This window comes from Cetorhinus maximus, chromosome 2 (genome assembly GCF_964194155.1).
Source record: "Cetorhinus maximus chromosome 2, sCetMax3.hap1.1, whole genome shotgun sequence".
NCBI classification, from domain to species: Eukaryota; Metazoa; Chordata; class Chondrichthyes; order Lamniformes; family Cetorhinidae; genus Cetorhinus; species Cetorhinus maximus.
Genome location: NC_135880.1, coordinates 184,177,190 through 184,198,612, shown reverse-complemented (window position 1 = coordinate 184,198,612; position 21,423 = coordinate 184,177,190). Strand labels below are relative to the sequence as shown.

Here is a 21,423-nt window from a genome sequence, read left to right as displayed (position 1 = left end):
GTCCTTGATCACTGTTGTTTTGGCCAGTTATTTCAGCTTTATAGAATGATACAGCACAGAAGGAGGCCATTAGGCCCATCATGCCTTTGTCAGCTCTTTGAAAGAGCTATCTAATCAATACCACTGCCCTGCTCTTTCATCAAAACCCTTCAATTTTTCCCTTCAAGTACTTGTACCCAATTTGCTTTTGAAAATTACTACTGAAGTTGTTGGCACAACCTTTTTAGGCAGCACATTCCAGATCACAAACTCCCTGTATATTGTATAAAAAGTTTCCTCACATTGCCTCTGGTATTTTCACCTTAAAACTATGTCCTCTGGTTAAGACCCTCCTGCCAGTGGAAGCAGACACTCTATATCTGCTTCATCAAAAGCTTTTGAAGGCTATCCAATTTCCTCTTAAACTTCTCTGCTCTAAGGAGAACAATTCCAGCTTCTTTAGTCTTCCCTCATCGTTCCTACCATTTGCTTTGTGTTTCTTCTCCAGAGTGACTAGGTCTGTTTACCAATACCATTAAATCGCTTCCAATTCCAAACATGGCTATTTCGTCACCATTGGTGGCGTGGTTGTTTAGATCAGGAATTGCTGCATTTCTCCACTGTTGCTGTTAAATAATTTTCCCTTGAAGTGTGACCTGTCAGTACATTTATTTCCCTGACATTTTCAGCTTGAGGATTCAAGCTCCTACAGCTGAGCTCAGTTTAAAGAATGCACAATTTGTGCACATATTCCAGTGACCCTGCTCCTCACAGCAATGCCTCTGCCAATCACACCGTGTGGGGCATGGAGAAAGGGACAGAGATCAATAAGATAAAAATACAAACTGGAGGAGTCAAAAATTGCTCCCTATTGTGAGAATTTCCCATGAGTCAGTAGCAGGAAGTGTTTGTTTATAACAAGCATTCCAAAAATCTCAAGTCCATACATCAGGAAAGAAACAAAGAACAAAAAGGGGTTTTCATTCTTGGGATGTGGGTAACTGTGTCAAGGCATCATTTACAGTCCTTTCTGATTTCCCTGAGGATGTTTAGAATCATGTCCTGTAGATTGGTATTGGAGTCACATATAGGCTGAGCCACAGGTCATTAGTGAAGCCATGATGGGGAAGCTGCTGTAATGCTCCATGTACATTCTGGAGAAGACCAGAAATTATCAGCTTTCATTGGATTTAGTTTCATAATTTGCTATGGGGCAATTGAACCCACAATCTTGGAGTCACTTGTTTACACCATTATCACACACCCTCTATAGTCACCTTCAGGAGTCAGTGACTCCGACTAGTTATTCACCGGGAGGTTTAGTCCAGTGCAAATCAGCACTGTCAGAAAAAGAGGGGAGGAAATGATGGGGAGCGGTGGGGGTGGGGGGGGGAGCATTTTTTTAAAACTCTAACTCTGATGATAAAGAATATAAGTGTTGAACTCAAGGGCTGACAGACCTCAGAATTGCTCTGGAACTCTCCCTGCAGAGTAACAACAGGGGGACAGTGTCTCACAGCATGTTTCTTCCACTTGGAAAAGCATTCAGTTCCTAAATTCTTGCATTTATTGGTGGAAATAACCTCGAACAGAGCAATAAAACAGTCGCCATGGAAATTAAAGGCTGACCTACAAGACATGCGGACTCTGCATCATCAACTATATTTTCCAGAGTCCATTAGCATTTAGCAGTCTGGTAAGGGAGGAATGAGCCATCCATTGTTTGAATGGGTAACAGCAGTTCCCTGATTATCAGGCAAGTGCACTCCACAATTAAACAAACCACAGATTAAATAAAGATTATCAAAGATCAGAAGCCTTTCACATCTGGTGGAAGTTCGGCTGCAATCCCAGCTGTCATGGATAAGTAATTACGTAAGTATCAGTTCATACTGAAAGGTCACATAACACACAAAAAGATGCAAGGGATTCCAACGGCCATACCTGGAGCTTCCCACAGGAAAGCTGCCTGTCCATAAGAATTAGAAAAAACATTTAGAGAGCAGGCACAGCATTAAAACAATTCACTTATTCTTTTAAAAATGTTAATTTTAGAAGTTTTTTTCTATTATACTTTGCTCATTGTGAAGTATAACCTTATATTACATTCAGGCTGTAAGGCAGTTAATCTTTTATTTGTTATTGTGTTTAATTACAAATAATATTCCATTTAAAGCTGATTTACAGTGTGCTTAAATTTAAAGCATTGGGATATATTTTACTCTGGGGACTAAGGACCCAATTTTAACTGCGTAAGTGAATGAGTTTAAGTGAGTTAAAATCTGAGTGGAAAAGCCAGTGTGACTATAAAATGGGCAATTTGTTTTATACTTACACCAATTATTTCACCCTTTATTGATAAGAGGAGCCAGTTATCAGCAAAGGTTTGGTGTAGTACGATGTTGACATACTTATTTCTTCTGAGGCATTTTAATTTTTCTTTATAAAAAAATTAAATCTTTAATAAATGAAACAATTAAAAATGTAGGACTTCAATTATGTGGAGATAGGAAAAGTAGGGCTGTTCGGCTTAGAGCAGAGAAGTTTAAGTGGAGATTTAATGGATGCGTTTAAAATCCTGAACTGTTTTGATGGAGTAAGTAAGGAGCAATTGTTTCCACTGGCAGAAGGCTTGGTAATCTCAAGACACAGGTATAAGGTGATTGGCAAAAGAACCTGAGGGAGAGAGGAGGAGATTATTTATTTTAAACACAGTGAGCATTGTGATCTGGAATGTGCTGCCTGAAAGGGTGATGGAAACAGATTCAATAACAACTTTCAAAAGGGAATTGGATAAATACTTGAAGGCAAAGTTTTGCAGGATATGGGGAAAGCAGGGAGCGCTTTCAAAAAGTTGGCACAATGGACTGAATGGCCTCCTCTGTGCTGTATCTATGGTTGGTGGTCAAGAATCCACTGTAGAATCCTGAGTCCCAGGCACAATACCAGTGGTGATGAATTTATAAAGGGGTCCTTTAACAGGCAGCAGACCCCTCATTTACATATTCAAGGAGCCTAAAGCTCGTTTTAGGCACTTGTCTAGGATGCCTAAAGAATGAACACCACAAATTTGGCAGCAGGAACAACGTTGGCACAGATTGGGCACAATCCATCCCACTGTCAAACTACTCAGCTTCATACCCAATTTACACCCTGAAAAACAGCTGCAACGAGAATCAGTTTCTACCCCATTATCTGCTTAGTTTTCTCATTGCTCATTGGGAGATTTTACTGTGCAACAACATATAATATTCCTGAGTAACTGAATGTTTATGAAGTGTTTTGAGACATCTCTAGGAAATGTGCTAAAATGGTATAAAACATAAATGTGACAATAGAAATATATTTAGTTAGATGAAGCTGTCCTTTTTCACAATACAACCAAAATCCAGCCAATAATAGCTGTCAAAACGATCATTGATGAAGCAGTTCAGTGAATGTAGATATTTAATGTACTCTTAAAGAAGGAGGAATATCAAAATATTTCTTCACCCTTTCCCGCAGCCCCCCACCCCCGCAACCCACCAATAGACCACCAAAACTTGGAGATTACTGTTGGTTAATCAGTTAACACATAACCTATTGTATGACTCTCTTGTGTCTGCTCTTTAATATATGACCATTCTAGATGGTAAAGGAATGTATTAGGCATTTATGCATTCGTATCAGTAGCTTTGGAAGCCTATAGGAATGAATACATATGTCACTTATTAAGCATCTGATTAGGAACCAGCATTACAGATCAGCCTCAGATCAGCCTTAGACCCATTCCAAGCCCCAGAAAGCTCTCTAGTAAATGACTATGTGGCGGATGGTGTGTGTTTTTAGGGTTGGATATCTCTGTATTGATTTCCAAGTTTCACTTACCATTACAGTGAAAGGAGACACTCTATAAATGCACACAGCCCCTCCCCATAACTGATATCCCTGAAATGGCTGGAAAGAATAGGAAATCCAAAATAGAAGGTTTCTATGAAGAAATATTTTATCAGATGATACATGTTTTCACTTTTTTCTATTTTTGAGGTAGATATTGGGAGTAAAATAAATTCCCTCTAGACTCTCCTTGGTGGAGTCTCTGAATGAAAACAGAAAGCATGTGACTAGTTATGAATTTTTACTGATTTGTTCTGCTCATTTTCACTACAGTCAGATAGAATAGCAGCTTCAGAAGTGCCTGTCTATCTCACTGCTGAAACCCCTTGGGAGGTTTGATTGACAGGAGCCCCACAGTCTGTGTGGGGAGCATAAGCTAAAGGTTGCATGTATCGGCGCAGAGCTGGTCACTGTGTTTTTCATTATGGCCTGGTTCACCAGAGGGAAAAAAAATCTTTAAAAAAAAGAGGGATTTCAAAGTCAAAAACTTACCACACTGCTACACGTTCTGTACCGGATATTCAGCCCTTCACAGTTCCTATTGAAAAAGCAAAAGGTACCGATTAAGTGGCACAGAATAGGAACAGATTATGGTCCATCAAAATGTTTGCTCACAAAAAACTCTGGATATTGGGGTACATTTCAGCAGAAATCCTTGGACCAGTTTCAAGATATTCCAGTAATTTATTTAATCAAATCCATCCTGCTTTACATTGCCAGGTGGGGCTCCTGATTACAGGTCTCAGTCAGTAAGTCAGCATCAGACTCCTTTATTACTGTTACCGGTGAAAGACCAATAAGACATGACCCTGTACATTGCTGACTGCAGTAGATTGAGAGCCACCTAATTCAGTCTACATTCCCTCACTCCAGACCCCCTATTATGGTCTGGCCCTGTCCTCCCAAAGTGCTTCAATGGCTGCTAATTGGTGAATATTAGCATGTTAGAATATCTCAAACACACTTTGTTCGGACAATTTAGCACATTTTATCTCCAGAACTATAATACCTCTGTTGTTATATTACACAACTAGCCTTTGAGTTCCTTTTGTTTGAGAATAACATGTATATAAATAGTGCACCATATTGTTCTGTGTTCCCTCTGTATTGTAAATGTGATTATATAAAATAACCTCCCTGAATTGTTGATCTTTACAGCTCTCACCATACCGTACACTTTCTATACCCAAACAAGCAAGTGATAAAATTCAAACAGAAAATGCTGGCAATACTCAACAGGCCAGGTTGCATCTGTGGAGAAAGAAACAGAGTCAATGTTTCAGTGACCTTTTGTCAAAACTGCCATTGATGGATTTGGAGGGAAAAGACTGTACAAAGGGAGAAAAGAGATAGTGAGATATCAGTTCAGTGGGGCAGGGGCAGGCTGAAACGACGGGTCTAGCAGGACAATCCTCTTCGTGGATCTTAGGGTGGAAGTTGAAGTGGGCTGTTAGGGCTTGGGGGATTATGAGATTGGAGGCTGTGGAGGGAACAAGATCTCCAGAGGAGATGAGATTGGTGACAATCCTATATCATGGCTGATGTTCAGTGGTTGGGTCATGATCCAGCAGGAAATAGGAGGAAGTGTTGGAGAGTTGGTGTTTGGCCTCTGCTAGGTAGAGGTCAGTACGCTAGACAATTTTGCACCGCCCTTGTCAGTAGATTTGATGACAATATTAGAGTTGGACAGGAGAGATTGGAGTGTGGCAAGTTCAGAGGGAGATAAGTTAGAGTAAGTGAAAGGAGCAGAGAAATTGAGATGTCCGATTTCAGGCCGGCAGTTTTCAATGGAAAGGTTTAGAGTAAGAGCTCAGAGGGAGTGGTCCAGGAGGAGGGATATTACTGGAGATGGATGAAAGGCTCCGTTGAGTGAAGGGAAGATTCTTGGCCAAAGAAGTGGGCATAGAGCAGGGCTTTTGTGTAGCAATTGGTAAAATTATGTCCAGGTCATCACTAATGTCAGGTTTGGCCTGATATTGTAATGCAAATAAAAATGACCATGAGAATTGTCCAATGAAGACTTCATATCCAAGTGCTTCTCTTCACTAACCCTACTCAGCACCACCCCCCGCAAGAGGACAGAACATCATTAGTATTATGGGTTAAAGTTGCATGCATCCAAAACGGGTACCAGGCATTAATCACACAGACTCAGCTCTTCAAATTCACACAACTGCAGCGTTAATCTATCCACGTCACTCCTTGTCACAGACATGACTATACAAATTATAATAATCCCATTTTCAAAACATTGCACCAATAGGAGACAGTGTTGGTACATAGGGATTACCAACCCATAATACATCATAGTCACAAAATCAGTCTGAAGCAGTCTCTGTATGGGGGGTGTGGGCGCAGAATGGAGAGGTGGGGGTGTGGAATGGAGAGGCGGGGGTGCAGAATGGAGAGGCGGGGGTGCAGAATGGAGAGATGGGGGTGTGGAATGGAGAGGTGGGGGTGCGGAATGGAGAGGTGGGTGTTCGGAATGGAGAGGTGGGGGTTCGGAATGGAGAGATGGGGGTGTGGAATGGAGAGGCAGGGGTGCGGAATGGAAAGGTGGGGGTTCGGAATGGAGAGGTGGGTGTTCGGAATGGAGAGGTGGGGGTTCGGAATGGAGAGATGGGGGTGTGGAATGGAGAGGCAGGGGTGCGGAATGGAGAGGCAGGGGTTCGGAATGGAGAGGTGGGGGTTCGGAATGGAGAGATGGGGGTTCGGAATGGAGAGGCAGGGGTGCGGAATGGAGAGGCAGGGGTGGATGATTGGAGAGGTAGGGGTGCGGAATGGAAAGGCGGGGGTGAGGAATGGAGAGGTGTGGGTGGATGATTGGAGAGGTGGGTGCGGAATGGAGAGGTGGGGGTGGATGATTGGAGAGGTGGGGGTGCGGAATGGAGAGGCAGGGGTGAGGAATGGAGAGGTGGGGGTGCGGAATGGAGAGGTGGGGGTGCGGAATGGAGAGGCGGGGGTGCGGAATGGAGAGGTTGGGGTGGATGATTGGAGAGGTGTGGGTGCGGAATGGAGAGGTGGGGGTGGATGATTGGAGAGGTGGGGGTGTGGAATGGAGAGGTGGGGGTGGATGATTGGAGAGGCGGGGGTGCGGAATGGAGAGGTCGGGGTGGATGATTGGAGAGGTGGGGGTGCAGAATGGAGAGGCGGGGGTGCGGAATGGAGAGGTTGGGGTGGATGATTGGAGAGGTGGGGGTGCGGAATGGAGAGGTGGGGGTGTGGAATGGAGAGGCGGGGGTGCAGAATGGAAAGGCGGGGGTGCAGAATGGAGAGGCGGGGGTGCAGAATGGAGAGATGGGGGTGCGGAATGGAGAGGTGGGTGTTCGGAATGGAGAGGTGGGGGTTCGGAATGGAGAGATGGGGGTGTGGAATGGAGAGGCAGGGGTGCGGAATGGAGAGGTGGGGGTTCGGAATGGAGAGGTGGGGGTTCGGAATGGAGAGATGGGGGTGTGGAATGGAGAGGCAGGGGTGCGGAATGGAGAGGCAGGGGTGGATGATTGGAGAGGTAGGGGTGCGGAATGGAAAGGCGGGGGTGAGGAATGGAGAGGTGTGGGTGGATGATTGGAGAGGTGGGTGCGGAATGGAGAGGTGTAGGTGCGGAATGGAGAGGTGGGGGTGGATGATTGGAGAGGTGGGGGTGCGGAATGGAGAGGCGGGGGTGAGGAATGGAGAGGTGGGGGTGCGGAATGGAGAGGTGGGGGTGCGGAATGGAGAGGCGGGGGTGCGGAATGGAGAAGTTGGGGTGGATGATTGGAGAGGTGTGGGTGCGGAATGGAGAGGTGGGGGTGGATGATTGGAGAGGTGGGGGTGTGGAATGGAGAGGTGGGGGTGGATGATTGGAGAGGCGGGGGTGCGGAATGGAGAGGTCGGGGTGGATGATTGGAGAGGTGGGGGTGCAGAATGGAGAGGCGGGGGTGCGGAATGGAGAGGTTGGGGTGGATGATTGGAGAGGTGGGGGTGCGGAATGGAGAGGTCGGGGTGGATGATTGGAGAGGTGGGGGTACGGAATGGAGAGGCGGGGGTGCAGAATGGAGAGGCGGGGGTGCGGAATGGAGAGGCGGGGGTGCGGAATGGAGAGGCGGGGGTGCGGAATGGAGAGGCGGGGGTGCGGAATGGAGAGGTGGGGGTGCGGAATGGAGAGGTGGGGGTGCGGAATGGAGAGGCGGGGGTGCGGAATGGAGAGGCGGGGGTGCGGAATGGAGAGGTGGGGGTGCGGAATGGAGAGGTGGGGGTGCGGAATGGAGAGGTGGGGGTGCGGAATGGAGAGGTGGGGGTGCGGAATGGAGAGGTGTGGATGCGGAATGGAGAGGCGGGGGTGCGGAATGGAGAGGCGGGGGTGCGGAATGGAGAGGCGGGGGTGCGGAATAGAGAGGCGGGGGTGCGGAATAGAGAGGTGGGGGTGGATGGTTGGAGAGGTGGGGGTGCGGAATCGCATTGGGAAAGCTGAGACTTTTAATTGAATGTGTTACGATCTGTAATGTCAACTCAATTCTACCAATTCATTTTGATTTCTGGGTTATGCATCTTCAAGCTGTACAGCAGGTGTGATGTGCATCTGCTTTTGGAGGGGCACTCCAGAAATGAAAATTGAAGGAATTGAGGATGGATGAAGGACAGAGAGTAGCCAGGTTTAATGAGATCTCACCAGAATTACTGTAGGCTGCAGTTAGGAGCAGGAGGGACAGAACTTTCCGGAGCAATTGGGAGGGAGGCAGCTGTCAGCAAGAAGGTGTGGATAGGCGTAAACGAGGAAAAAACGAGCGCATTTACTAATTCACCTAAATCCAACCCCCTTTCACTCTATCTTGTTAAATACTCACCATCACATCACTCCTCACATCCACTTAGCTCTGAGCATCATCCAGCATTCACTTCCTTTACACTTCAACATCTCCCCGCTTGTCCATCCGCTTAGCTCTCAGCATTAAACTCTGGTGGCCAGCACTCTCTGGGATGTGTTAAGGGACCTTCACACTTAACCTAGAGAGGTTCTTAGTACACCCATGCTAACCCACACGTCTCTGTCTTTCATCCTGCAGGAGGAGTACATGAGGATCATGGTGCCTGGTGAACTAGCTGTATTACTCGTGGATTACAGAGAGCGGAGATGATGGAGAAGAGAGCGACTGAGGCACCTGGCTGCACAGAGGGAGGGGCAGCACCTTCTGGAAGAGGCGGCTGGGGCTCCCACACACACCAGCGATGAGCCACAGTGAGCTGGTCAGCGCTGAGCTAGACCAGGGTCTATAGAAGCCCACCTTTCATTCCTGCAGATGGCTGAGAACCAGTGTTGCTGAAGACTGTGCATGTCTAGGGAACTGGTTGATCACATCTGCCACCTGCTGCAGGACTTGGCGCCAAGGGGACATGGAGGGCATCCACTGCCAGTTGCTGTGAAAGTGACTGCGGTGCTCAATGTCTACGCCAGTGGCTCCTTCCAGGGCTCCACAGGTGACCTCTGTGGGATTTCACAATCCACCACCCACAAACGCATCCATGAGGATGTACAACTTTGTGCCTTTCACCCGGGACCAGGCAGCCAGGATGCAAAAGTGATTGGATTGGATTTGCCCAGAACTCAGGTGCAGGGTGCGATCGACTGCACTCATGTGGCGCTCAGGTCTCCATCGCAACACACGGTCAACTCTGTCAACTGCAAGGGATTCCATTCACTGAATGTGCAGCTGGTGTGTGACAACGACAAACACATCCTGCAGGTGTGCGCACGGTTTCCAGGGAGTGTGCACCACGCCTACATTCTCAGTCGATCACAGATCCCTGACATCTTCCAGGGTTCTCAGAGGCTGCAGGGTTGGCTCCTCGGGGACAAGGGCTACCCACAGAGGCCGTGGCTGATGACACCCGTGCGGCGGCCTCAGACTGCAGCAGAGCGATGCTATAATGAGGCTCATGCTGCAGCTCACAACTTGGTGGAGCAGACCATCGGGATCCTGAAGATGTGGTTCCGGTGCCTGGACCGGTCTGGTGGAGTCCTGCAATACAGTCCGCAGAGGGTGTGATGCATCATCGTCGTCTACTGCACCCTTTACAACCTGGCGCTGTAACGGGGAGAGGAGCTGGCTGAGGGGGAGATGCAGGAGCTGGAGGTCTCCTCCGATGAGGAGGATGTTGACGGTGATGAGGGTGAGGAGGCCCTCGAAGGTGATGATGATGGGGATGAGGCCCTCGCACTGGCTAGATGAGGTAGGCACGCTCGGGAGGCCCTCATAGCTGCTAGAATTGTGGAGGATCATGACGACATGCAGTGAGGTGACCCCACAGATCCTCACAGCGCATTTGTGAACGTTTGACTCCAGTCTGGCTTATGACAGTGCCAATACCCTCTGTGAGAATGCTCCTGTCATGGAGATGCAGTGGAGGCCCTAACAGTCATTTGATTGCAGGAGGATGATGATGACATGCAGTGAGGGCACTCATAGATCTTCACACAGCTTCTGAGAATGTCTGACACCTGTCAGGCCAAGGGCAGCTCGCTTACGCTCTGTGATCAGGATCATCTCAGAGATGCAGCCATGAAACTTTAAATGCACCTGATCCTTTGTCCACCTTCAGCACCTGTCCCCTTCAGGAGCACAGCATCACTGGGCACAGATGCTGAAGAGATGGGGACCAGCCCCACCTCAAAGGTGCTGAGAGCACACAGAGAGAATGACGGAACTCTGTGGCGCCTGTCCACAACATTCTGGCAGCAATGACCAGCACCATCGAGGTGCAGGTATCAGTAATGTGTCCAGGGATTATAAGGGCGGATAATCACTTTGGTCTGAAGGTTGGACAGAGCACAGGGAAGAGGCCCTGGACTGAGAAACCTGCCTTTTATCTTGTGCAGAAAGGTTTCACATCTGAGTGACAAGAACACTGCTCATCACAACAAGGAGCCACAGGCAGGGAGACATTCTTAGGAGTTTATTTACAATAGTGAACAGTATGTACAAGTGATTAACACCCGTACCCAGGCTGTGCAACTAATTCTCTTTAACTTTCCTAATCCTGCCGCTACGTCTTGGTACTCCCCAGACATCCACAGCGGAGGTGGAGGCAGCCTGCTGACTGTGATGCCCTGTCTGTGATGGCTTTGGCTGGAGTCTTCTGGAGGGCCAAGGCTTGGAGGGTCCCAGCCTGCTTTCGGGATCCTGCTGTGCGGCAGTGGTACCCTCCTTGGCCTGTGAAGCTAGGGCTGCTGGGGTCACAGGAAGAGGGGAGTTGGATGGGCTGGACACTCTTGGGGTTAGCTAGGTGGATGGCCCCAGGGGGTACACCTGCTGACCCTCCTCCCTTTGGGTGCCCGAGGGCCCCTGGCTGACTCCGTGAGCGGAAGGAGTAGCTGGAGTGAGATTGAGCTGCCCAGCAGCCCTCTCGCATACACACTGTTGGAGGCCAACTATGGCGTCAGTGATGGAGTTAAGCCCGCGCAGCAGTGCAGGAGTGACGCCCTGGACCAAGGTCTCCATGGCGGCCGCCATCCTGCCAGTGTTGACCTCGGTGCGTTGCAATGCCGGCACTATCACCTCAGCCTGAAGATGGACGGATTCCTCCATCATGCTTTGCAATCTGAGGAGTGCAGCAGACATCCCTTCCTGATGTTCCCGAGCTTGCCTTTGCAGCTCAATCAATGTGACATGATTGAGTCCAGAGGCTCCTCATCTGACTCGGACTCAGCAATGTTCTGGTTGCCAACAGTCCTCCGAGTGCCGGGGACCTGGGAAGTCTCTGCCTCCACCTGCTGTGGATCAAACAGTGCGATGTGCTCACCAGATTGTGATCCCGAGACTACTCTAAAGCTAGGTCCCACCGAGGTGTGTGTCTCTGCGCTGGCGGAAGGTGTGGGTGAGCGCTGTGACGGGACTCAGGGAGGGTGCCTCCAGATTCCCCTTCAGAGGTTTCTTCGGGGCTTGATTGGAGGCCCTGGGTCATGGACTCTGTTGGCTGTTTCCCAGATGTGCCTGTGAAAGCAAGGGGAGATAATTAGTGCCTGGCAGTGGCCTGTGTAAGAGGACACATCACTCATGGCATGGTTGTCTGATGGATGTTGCACTGCTGGATCCTCACTTGGTAGAGCAGCACCGACCTCACCGTCAGCACAGGATCGGTCCCGGTCATCGCTGGCCAGCTGGAGGGCTCTGTTTTCAAAGTCTGTGAGAACCTTGATTTCAGGCATTCCTGCACCAGTCTGTGACCTCTCCCTCTTGTTAAGTGCCAGCTTGTCCTGCATGAATAGAGATGAAGAGAGTGTAAGCAGGGTGCATGTCAGGCCAGATGATAAATCTGTCTGGCATGTGTCGGTGGTGAGTGGTCCCATGGATCGGATGAGGACAATGAAGGTGTGTGTGAGAGGGTGAATGGTGATGCCCCTTGAACTGGCAGTGAGTGAGATCCCTGTGGATGTTTGATGGGTTTGTGAGTGTGTGAGTTGGGAGTGATGAGAAGTCTGACTTACCCTGGTGGAGTGGAGGAGATCATTCATCCTCTTGTGGCACTGGGTGACTGTCCTCTTTTGTAGGGTATTGGCGCTGACCACCGCTGCCACTGCCTCCCATGCCGGATTGGTGACGTTGCTGCCCGTCCTGCAGCCAGAGTGAGGGTAGAGGACATCACAGCGGGCCTCCACCATGTCCAAAAGACGCTCGAGGGACACATCATTGAATCTTGGGGGCTACGGTCTTTTTGCCTTTCAGGGCCACGTCTCCTGTGCAGCAGCCCTGGGCTGGAAGCGCTGAGAGGTGTGCGCATGGCAGCACTCTAAATGTGGCACCTGGCGTGATGAAGCGGTGAGGTAATGGCGTGGCGGGTGAATGAGAGACCATATGCCATGGAAACGGTGTGTTTCCCAGGAACGCATAATGAAGGTGGCGGGTTTGTGAGGATACAGCGTGAGAAGCTGCCATTTCGGTTGAGGAGTAAAACGTCATTTCCCTTGCCCACTACCGCACTTAGTGCAAATCTGGGACAATTCTGCCCTATAGCAACATTTCACATTAGACTGGGGAGCTGGATGAAGGGAGATGGAAAGAGGATTGATAACAATGATGAGAACTATTCTCTAATGTGGAAAGGCTAACGTGAAATCACTTTAACTGAATGACATTCTTCTCAGTTGTAACTTCTACTGATGTGAATTTCAGCAAAAAGAACATTCTGGGCTGAGGGAGTGGGAAGGCTAGAATTGCATTCTGGGTGAGAGAGCAATAAACATTTTTGTTATGTGAAGTTTTAATGTGTTGGACATGCAGCCAAGTACACTTTAAATTAGCACTGCCTTGTATATGTAACTTTTAAAAATGAATACTACTTTCCAATAACTCTCTCACCTACACAGCTGTAGTACAGTGATTATCCAATTAAACTGTTAGTGTTTGTTTTGTACCACTTTACATTACCCTACGGCATTGTTAAATTAAACAATACATTTGGGTCCAATAATCCAACTGGTGATGGAAAATACATGCACTGGCTGTTCTAAGACCTGAAAATATAATCATTTCACCCATTCACCATAAACAACAACAGCAAGTATTTACATTTATATAGCACCTTTAACATAATAAAATGTCCCAAGGTGCTTCACAGGAGCCTTATAAAATATGACACCAAATAAACACCAAGTAGACCAGGCTTTCAGTTCTGGATAATGGCTACAAGCAATTCATCAATTACTTCTGTCAGGATTTCAATCATTTAAATAACCACCATTTGTTTTAATTTGAGCAGAAATTATGCATTTTGTGAAAAGAGATTTGGTGTTTTGGGAAACCGGGTGCATCAATTAGGGACCATAATGTGAAACTGCGCTAGTTTCCAATGTGTGAGGCTATGCAATAAATTTACAGCTGTCAGTGCCAGTACTGTGAAATGTAAAGCTTAATACAGGCAGTAAATCATACTTAAGCCCAGTTTTCTTAAAGCAATAATTCTAAGGTGTGGATTCAACTTCCACTTAAACTAGATCCATGTAGTGATTTACACTGAAAGATGCAGGAGCATTATCCCTACATTCTACATTGCACAACTCCCCAGTAAGCGTCAGGAAACTTCACTTCAGTTAAGGTTAGGTGAGAGTTATGGACTCCATTGCATTTAATGGACCTGCTCGAAAGTATCTTCCCATTAGTGATGTCATGGCATACCACCTTTTCACTCCTTTCACTGATCCCAACTTCATCCCTTTCAATTAGCCAACCAATTAGCCATTACAAATCTGTATCCTGTCTGTCTTGGCATTTTGCTGCCCCTTCCCCTCTATCATATTAATTAATATTCAATGTAAGCTCTTTTCTAAATTGAATTAGAAATGAGGAAAAAAACTGCCTTTTAATCTATTTCATTCTCCCTCTCTCTCATTATGCCCCGTTTCACACCTGAACCTTCTGAACCCTCTTCTCTCCCTTAAATTCTTTTTACGCTTTCATGGAGTGTGGGCTTCGCTGGCTGTGCCAGCATTTATTGCCCATCCTTAGTTACCCTTGAGAAGGTGCTTCTTGAGCCATTGCAGTCCATGTGGTGTAGGTACACCCACAGTGCTGTTAGGAAGGGAGTTCCAGGATTTTGACCCAGCGACAGCGAAGGAACAACGATATATTTCCAAGTCAGGATGGTGAGTGGCTTGGAGGGGAACTTGAAAATGGTGCTATTCCCATCTACGTGCTGCCCTTGTCCTTCTAGATGGTAGAGGTTGCAGGTTTGGAAGGTGCTATCAAAGCAGCCTTAGGGAGTTGCTGCAGTGCATCTTGTAGATGGTACACACACTGCTGCTACTCTGCTTCGGTAGTGGAGGGAGTGAATGTTTATGGATGTGGTGCCAATCAAGCGGAGCTGCTTTGTCCTGGATGGTGTCAAGCTTCTTGAATGTTGTTGGAGCTGCACTCATCCAGGCAAGTGGAGAGTATTCCATCACACTCCTGACTTGTGCCTTGTAGATGGTGGACAGGCTTTGGGGAGTCAGGAGGTGAGTTACTCGCTGCAGAATTCCCAGCCTCTGATCTGCTCCTGTAGCCACAGTATTTATATGTCTAGTCCAGTTCAGTTTCTGGTCAATGGTAACCCCCAGAATGGTGGTAGATTTGTTCCATATCCTTCTATTCCTCTCTCTCTCATGTGTTTATCCAGCTTCCCCTTAAATGTATCTATACTATCCACCTCAACCACTCCCTTTAGTGTCAAGTTCCACATTCTCACCACCCTCTGGGTGAAGAAGTTTCTTCTGAATTCCCTATTGGATTTATGAGTGGCTACCTCATAGTTATAGCTTATATCTTATATCACACAAGGCTGACGTTCCAGTGCAGTACCAAGGGAGCACTGTTGGAGGTGCCATCTTTCAGATGAGATGTTAAATGAAGGCCCAATCTACCTGCTGGGGTGGGTGTAAAAGATCCCCATACTGCTATTTTGAAGAAGAGAAGGGTAGATATCTCCAGCGTCTGGCCAATATTTATTTCTCAACCAACACAACAAAAAAAAAAAAATTAACAAAGAAATGGATTAGTTGTTGCCTGGCATTTGTGTGTCATGAATGTTATTTGCCATTTGTCAGCCCAACCCTGAATGCTGTCCAGGTCTTGCTGCATATGGACACAAACAGCTTCAGTATTTGAGGAGTCGCAAATAGTGCTGAACATTGTGCAATCATCAGCGAACATCCCCACTTCTGAATTAATGATGGAGGGGAGGTCACTGATGAAGCAGCTGAAGTTGGTTGGGCCTAGGACGCTACCCTGAGGAACTCCTGCAGTAATGTCCTGGAACAGCTTGGCTAGGGGCGCAGCTAGGTCTGGAGCACAAGTCTTCAGTATTATTGCAGAATGTTATCTGGGCCTATAGCCTTTGCAGTATCCAGTACCTTCAGCCGTTTCTTGATATCACGTGGAAGAATTGAGTTAGCTGAAGATTGGCATCTGTGATGCTGGAGACCCCAGGAGGCCGAGATGGATCATCCACTTGGTACTTCTGCCTGAAGATGGTTGCAAATACTTCAGCCTTATCTTTTGCACTGATGTGCAGAATGGAAGAAGAATGGAGATAGAACAGGTCCAGGAAACAGACCAGTTAGCTTAATGCCAATGGTAGGAATGATAATGGATTCCTTCCTCAAAAAAGCAACAGAAAAACACCTGGAAACTGAAAGTATAATAAAAAGTAGCCAGCAAAGATTTCAAAATGGTAGGTCATGCTTGGCAAACCTTTTTTAAATTCTTTGAAGATGTAACAAAATGAGAACAAGGAGTAATACAATAGATGCAATATATTTGGATTCCCAAAAAGCCTTTGATATGCTACTGCATAGTCTGAAGTCAGAACATGTAGCAAAATTGATAACAAGCTAGCTACAGAAGGGAAAACTGAGAGGCGGGGTTTAAGGTAGTTACTCAGAATGACAAATGGCTAGCCAGTGTGATCCATACGGCTCAGTGCTGGAACCAATGAACCTCACAATTTGCATAAAAGATTTGGACTCAGGAATTGGATAGACAATTTCAGAATTTGTGGATGACAACAAATTGGGGAAGGTAGTTAAGATACAGAAAGATGTTAATAAACTTGCAGAATGATCATGCAATTGAACTTCAGTGCAGTCAAGTGTGAGGTAATACATTTTATTAGAAAGTATAAGGAGTCTATAGACACCTTGGAAAATATGTACGTAAATGTGAAAAAGGAGCAGAGGGATCTGGGGGTAGAGACATATCAACCAATCACTAAATTAGCAACCATTAAAATATATAAAAGAAAACATTGGGTTTTATTCCCTGAGGGATAAAATTGATGAGCAGGGAATTGGTGTCAAACTTGTACAGAACCTTGGTTAGAACTTATTTGGAGCATTTTGAATAGTTCTAGTCTCCGTGTTATAAAAAGGTTACAGAGGCACAGGAGAAAATGCAAAAAACATTTACATGGATGATATCAGAACTGAGTGGTTATACCTGTCAGGAAAGATTGAACAGGCTGTGGCCTCTTTTCTCTAGAAAAGAGAAGATTCAGAGGTGACCTGATAGACATCTTTAAAATTATGAAAATGTTTGACAGGGTAGACATAGAGAAGATGTTTCCACTAGTTGGCAAAACCAGAAGCAGGGGCCATATGTATGTATGATAATCAATAATAATCCCAATAATGAAACCAGTAGAAACTCCTTTACTCAGAGAATGAATAGAATGTGGACCTCACTATCAGAGGCAGTGTTGAGGTGAATAGTCTAAAGACATTCATGGGGAGCTAAGTACAATAAGTATATAATAATATATATAATATTATATATTATATAATAAATATAATAATAATTACATGAGAGAGAAATTGAAGGCTATATTAATAGAATTAAATGATGTGCAGCATAAACTCCAGCACGGATCTGTTGGGCCGAATGGCCTGTTTCTGTGCTGTAAATACTTTGTAACACTATGTAAATTTCATAACCCTTTAATGACTTTAGGTGGTTTATATTACCATGCCTGTGAGTTTGCAAAATTAGAGCCATCAGGTAATGAAAAACATTCCCCAACACATAGATAAAATCCTTATGTAAAGTTCTCTTGAAGTTGGTCTGAGTTGTGTTCCTTGTGGTACCACACTGTTCCCCTGCTCACTTTCACAAAAATAAATTCAAGGAAGGTCAAAGTTCAAGCTCTCTGCAAAAGCTCATTTCTCGGCCTTTCTCAAACAGCCTTTCTTAATGATGTGCAGCTCCACACCAGACTTACCTCTTAACTCAACTGAATCTGAATTTAATATTCTGTAGACGAGAGTGCAACCCAGTTAGGCTCTTGTGAACAGTAACCTTTGTCCCAGACTGGGTACCTTTAATCAAGATGGACACAAACACTGTTCACCATCTGTTTGTGTCTTTCTGATTTAATTATAATGGGAGATAATCGGAGGGGAGTTTTGCAGGGCTGCAACTTCCTAAAGTTGTCATTTCTTCCAGTTAATGTGGTTTGTTATTTTGACATCAGAAATATCTGCAATTTTAAAAAATGTAATAAAAACTTGAATTCTTTTACATTTTGAAAACTAGTCAAAGGAAATAACAGTTACCTTTAATTACCAGCTCAGGCTATGTAGACAAAGCAATGTGGGCCGGTATTTCATTGTTAATCCACACAGTAAATTAACAGCACTTCACCCAGTAGAGTCTTTGTACAGCTGCAATCTCTGCCCAAAGGTACATTAAAATAAGAGGTGGCAAATTCCAACAAGGTCTGTTACATAGATTGCTTCAGAATAGTAGCAAATTGGGATAATTGTTCAGTTAGACGGAAAAGGATTATTGGCGTCAAGTAGTTGATTAAAAATGTAATCGAACCCTTCTGTGGAACAGTATTTAATGAAAGAAATTGAAGCCTTTGACCCTTTGAAGCAAGGAACCTGTGTGAGTGGGAGTGTGGGAACAATTAGGCCCCTTCAAGGAGAAAGAAAACAATGACTTTGTGGTTTATTACTCCGCTAACTCTGCTCCTTTGCAGTGTGGCTGTATGTAATTAACAGATGTTAAGTTTAATGGCATCGGAAATGATCAATGACCACGAGTGAACAACAAACTAACATCTCCATTAAGATGAATACCAGAAAAACAGCCAGAAAATAACAGCAACTTCAAGTGAGGAGCTTGTTTTAAATTTCAACTTTTAACTTTTAAAAACTTGGGTTTGTATCAGTATAGCAGGATGTCGGAATGTTATAAATAATTTGCAATGAGAGTAGTGCAAAGTCAATGCTTCAGAGTGGTTGGTCTCTTATCAATGCCAGCACAGTTTCAGCAGAGTAATGTCAAAGGATCTTGGTACATTGCTGCCAAAAATGCAGAGTACATGGCACAGAAGATATTACGTAAGGTGTTATAAAAGGAGCAGGGGTTGAATTTCTGCGAACACTGTTCACATCATTTTTCTCTGTGGATTTATCACTGAATTTACAGTGGACTGGGAGATGCTCTGCAGAGGTTAATGGTTCCCAAGAATCCAACATTCTCATTAAATCAATGTACCCATTAAACCAACACAGCCAATAAACCAACACACAAAAAAAAAATCAAAAGGCCTAATGGAATGCTGGTCTTTAAATCAAGAGCATTGGGATAGGAAAATCTGAAAATGATGCTTCCGCCTTGATCAGACCCAATCTAAGTAATGTATTCACTTTTAGACACTACATCTCAGACTGGATCTGCTGGCCTTGGAGAGCGGACAGCACAGATTCATTCTAATGACATCAGGGTTATGGGTTAAATGAGGACAGGTTGCACAAACTAGGCTTGTATTCCCTTGGAAGGTTGAGGGGTGATCGAATTGAGATGTTTAAAATCTTAAAGACATTTGATAAGGTAGATGCAGAGAAACAATTCCCTCTGCTGGAGAATCCAGGATGAGGGGACAAGTTGGGCAAATCCATTTACGAATGATGTCAGGAAATTCCCTTCCTACAAAGTGTGGTGGAAATCTGGAACTCACTCTGCAAAAGGCTGTGGATACTGGGGGTTAATAGAACTTTTCAAGACTGAGACAGACAAGATTTATTTAATGCAAGAGTATTAACGGAAGACTTGCATTTAGATGGGGCCTTTCACAACCTCAGGATGTTTCGATGTGCTTTACAGCCAACAAAGTGCTTTTGAAGTGTAATCACTGTTGTAATGTGGAAAACCCAACAACTAATTTGTGCACAGCAAGCTCCCACAAACAGCAATGTGATACTGACCAGATCACCTGTTTTGTGATATTGATTGAGCGATAAATATTGGCCAGGGAACTCTCCCCTGCTCTTCCTTGAAATAATGCCATGGGATCACCTGAGAATGCAGTTGGGACCTCAGTTTAATATTTCATCTGAAAGGTGGCACCTCCAGCAGTGCAGCACTCCCTCTGCGCTGCAGCTCCAGCTTTCTTTTTTGTGCTCACCCACCACCTTCTTACTCGGAGTGGACTCACTGAGCCATACGTGACACACAGAAATCAGGCTGAGTTAAAGATTACCCATGAACAAAGTGAATGCGAATCAGGCCTTATTCTCTTCTTATCAGCTTCGGTCCCTATGAGTTTTGCAGATCTTAACAAACCTCTGTGAGAAAGAATGACTACTCATTTCCCCTCTTGTTCTTCTGTTAATTATTTTAAACCTGTGTCCTCTGGTACTGACTTACTTCCCAGAGCAAACAGATTTTACTTATTTACTCTGTCAAAACCCCACACAATTTGAATAGTTTTGTTAGACTGACCCCAATAGTCCCTCCAAGGAGAACAACCCCCAAATAACTAGTAAGTGTCACATTTACCCAATGTCACACTTCAACTGATATAGTCTGGGGAGATCACCCTTCGGTGTATTGTGAACATTGCCATATATACATTGGATGCAAGACCCAGGTCTTTAGCAGGAGCTTTATCTGTACTGTTCTGTATTTGATAATTATATAGCTATGAACTCCTGTCCTCTGCATTTGTCTAAATTGTCAGAAGCAGTTTAAATAAATTAGTTTCTCATGTCTGCAACCACACATATTCCTCAAATCGATGATGCAAGCTGAGTGCAGGGACGTGTTTGTAATACCTGGTGCCTTTTATGTCCATCCAGCTCTAAGTTTCTTGGGCGTCTGGTCACGCAGCCTTAGCCCTGTACAGTCTCACACCACTTAGGAGCAGTGGACTTTATAACAAAAATATAGGTCCCTAAAAACAAAACAACTAGAGGAACTGCAGCTCCTATGTGAATTAAATGAAGCACACGCAGGACAAGCTGCTTGGTAATTTTAATTCATGATTAATCCTTGTTTTTCTAAAGTACAGACTCTGTAGCCCTCAGCTGTTTTTATCAAATGACACAGTGCTAATAGCGGGCTGAACAGCTGCACTTTATTAAACTTCCTAACAATAAATAATCAGTCCCTGCAACGCATTTCATCAAAGTATTACTGAAACAGAAATGAATCCATACTGTTAACTGACAGTTTCAAAACTGAGTCAATATCAACCTTAAAAAAGCATAAAACTAAGCCTAATCTGAGAGCAGAATATTTAAATTACATAGTCCGAATTTTTTTCTTTAAGAAAATAATGGTGAACTGGATAAATATAAAACAGCTCGGATTACAATTTACTCAGAGGGTGAGGGTGTGCCAGTGAGACAAGGAAGGTCTGCACCATAAGCTGTGAAGGTGCAACAAGATGGGGTACAGAGGAGAGAGATGAAGCAGAGTTTCTCTTGTGATCACGGTCCAGTGACTCCTCATTCTCAGGTGAGGGCACAATGGGACTCAGTTGTGCTGACCCTCACACACATTCCCAATAGTCACATGAAACACAAAGTATCAGAGAGCTGTCAGCACCTTTTCAAACAGCATTTGGGGAAAAGCAGGAAACAATAATTGAAAAAAAAATCACTCCCACATCTCCAAATCAATTTTGTTTTTGTAAATGTTCTGAACAGGCAGTAAGATGGAGCTGAAAATATGAGAATGGAGAAAGAATCTGGAATTACAGCTAAGATCTAACTCTCACGCACAGAAAATGCATTTTTTTCTCATCCAACATAAATGCTTGGTCCTACATTCATCC

General features: G+C 45.3%; 1 protein-coding gene across 2 annotated transcripts in view; it reads right to left on the bottom strand.

Annotated features, from left to right (window-relative positions):
- Positions 1-21,423, bottom strand: part of LOC144668435 (ADAMTS-like protein 1) — a 746,250-nt gene that overhangs the window by 415,858 nt on the left and 308,969 nt on the right. For both annotated transcript variants that reach the window (XM_078530487.1, XM_078530496.1), the window contains one exon: positions 4,348-4,393. In XM_078530487.1, the coding sequence (XP_078386613.1) occupies positions 4,348-4,393 (46 nt within the window). The remainder of the gene's footprint in view (positions 1-4,347; positions 4,394-21,423) is intronic.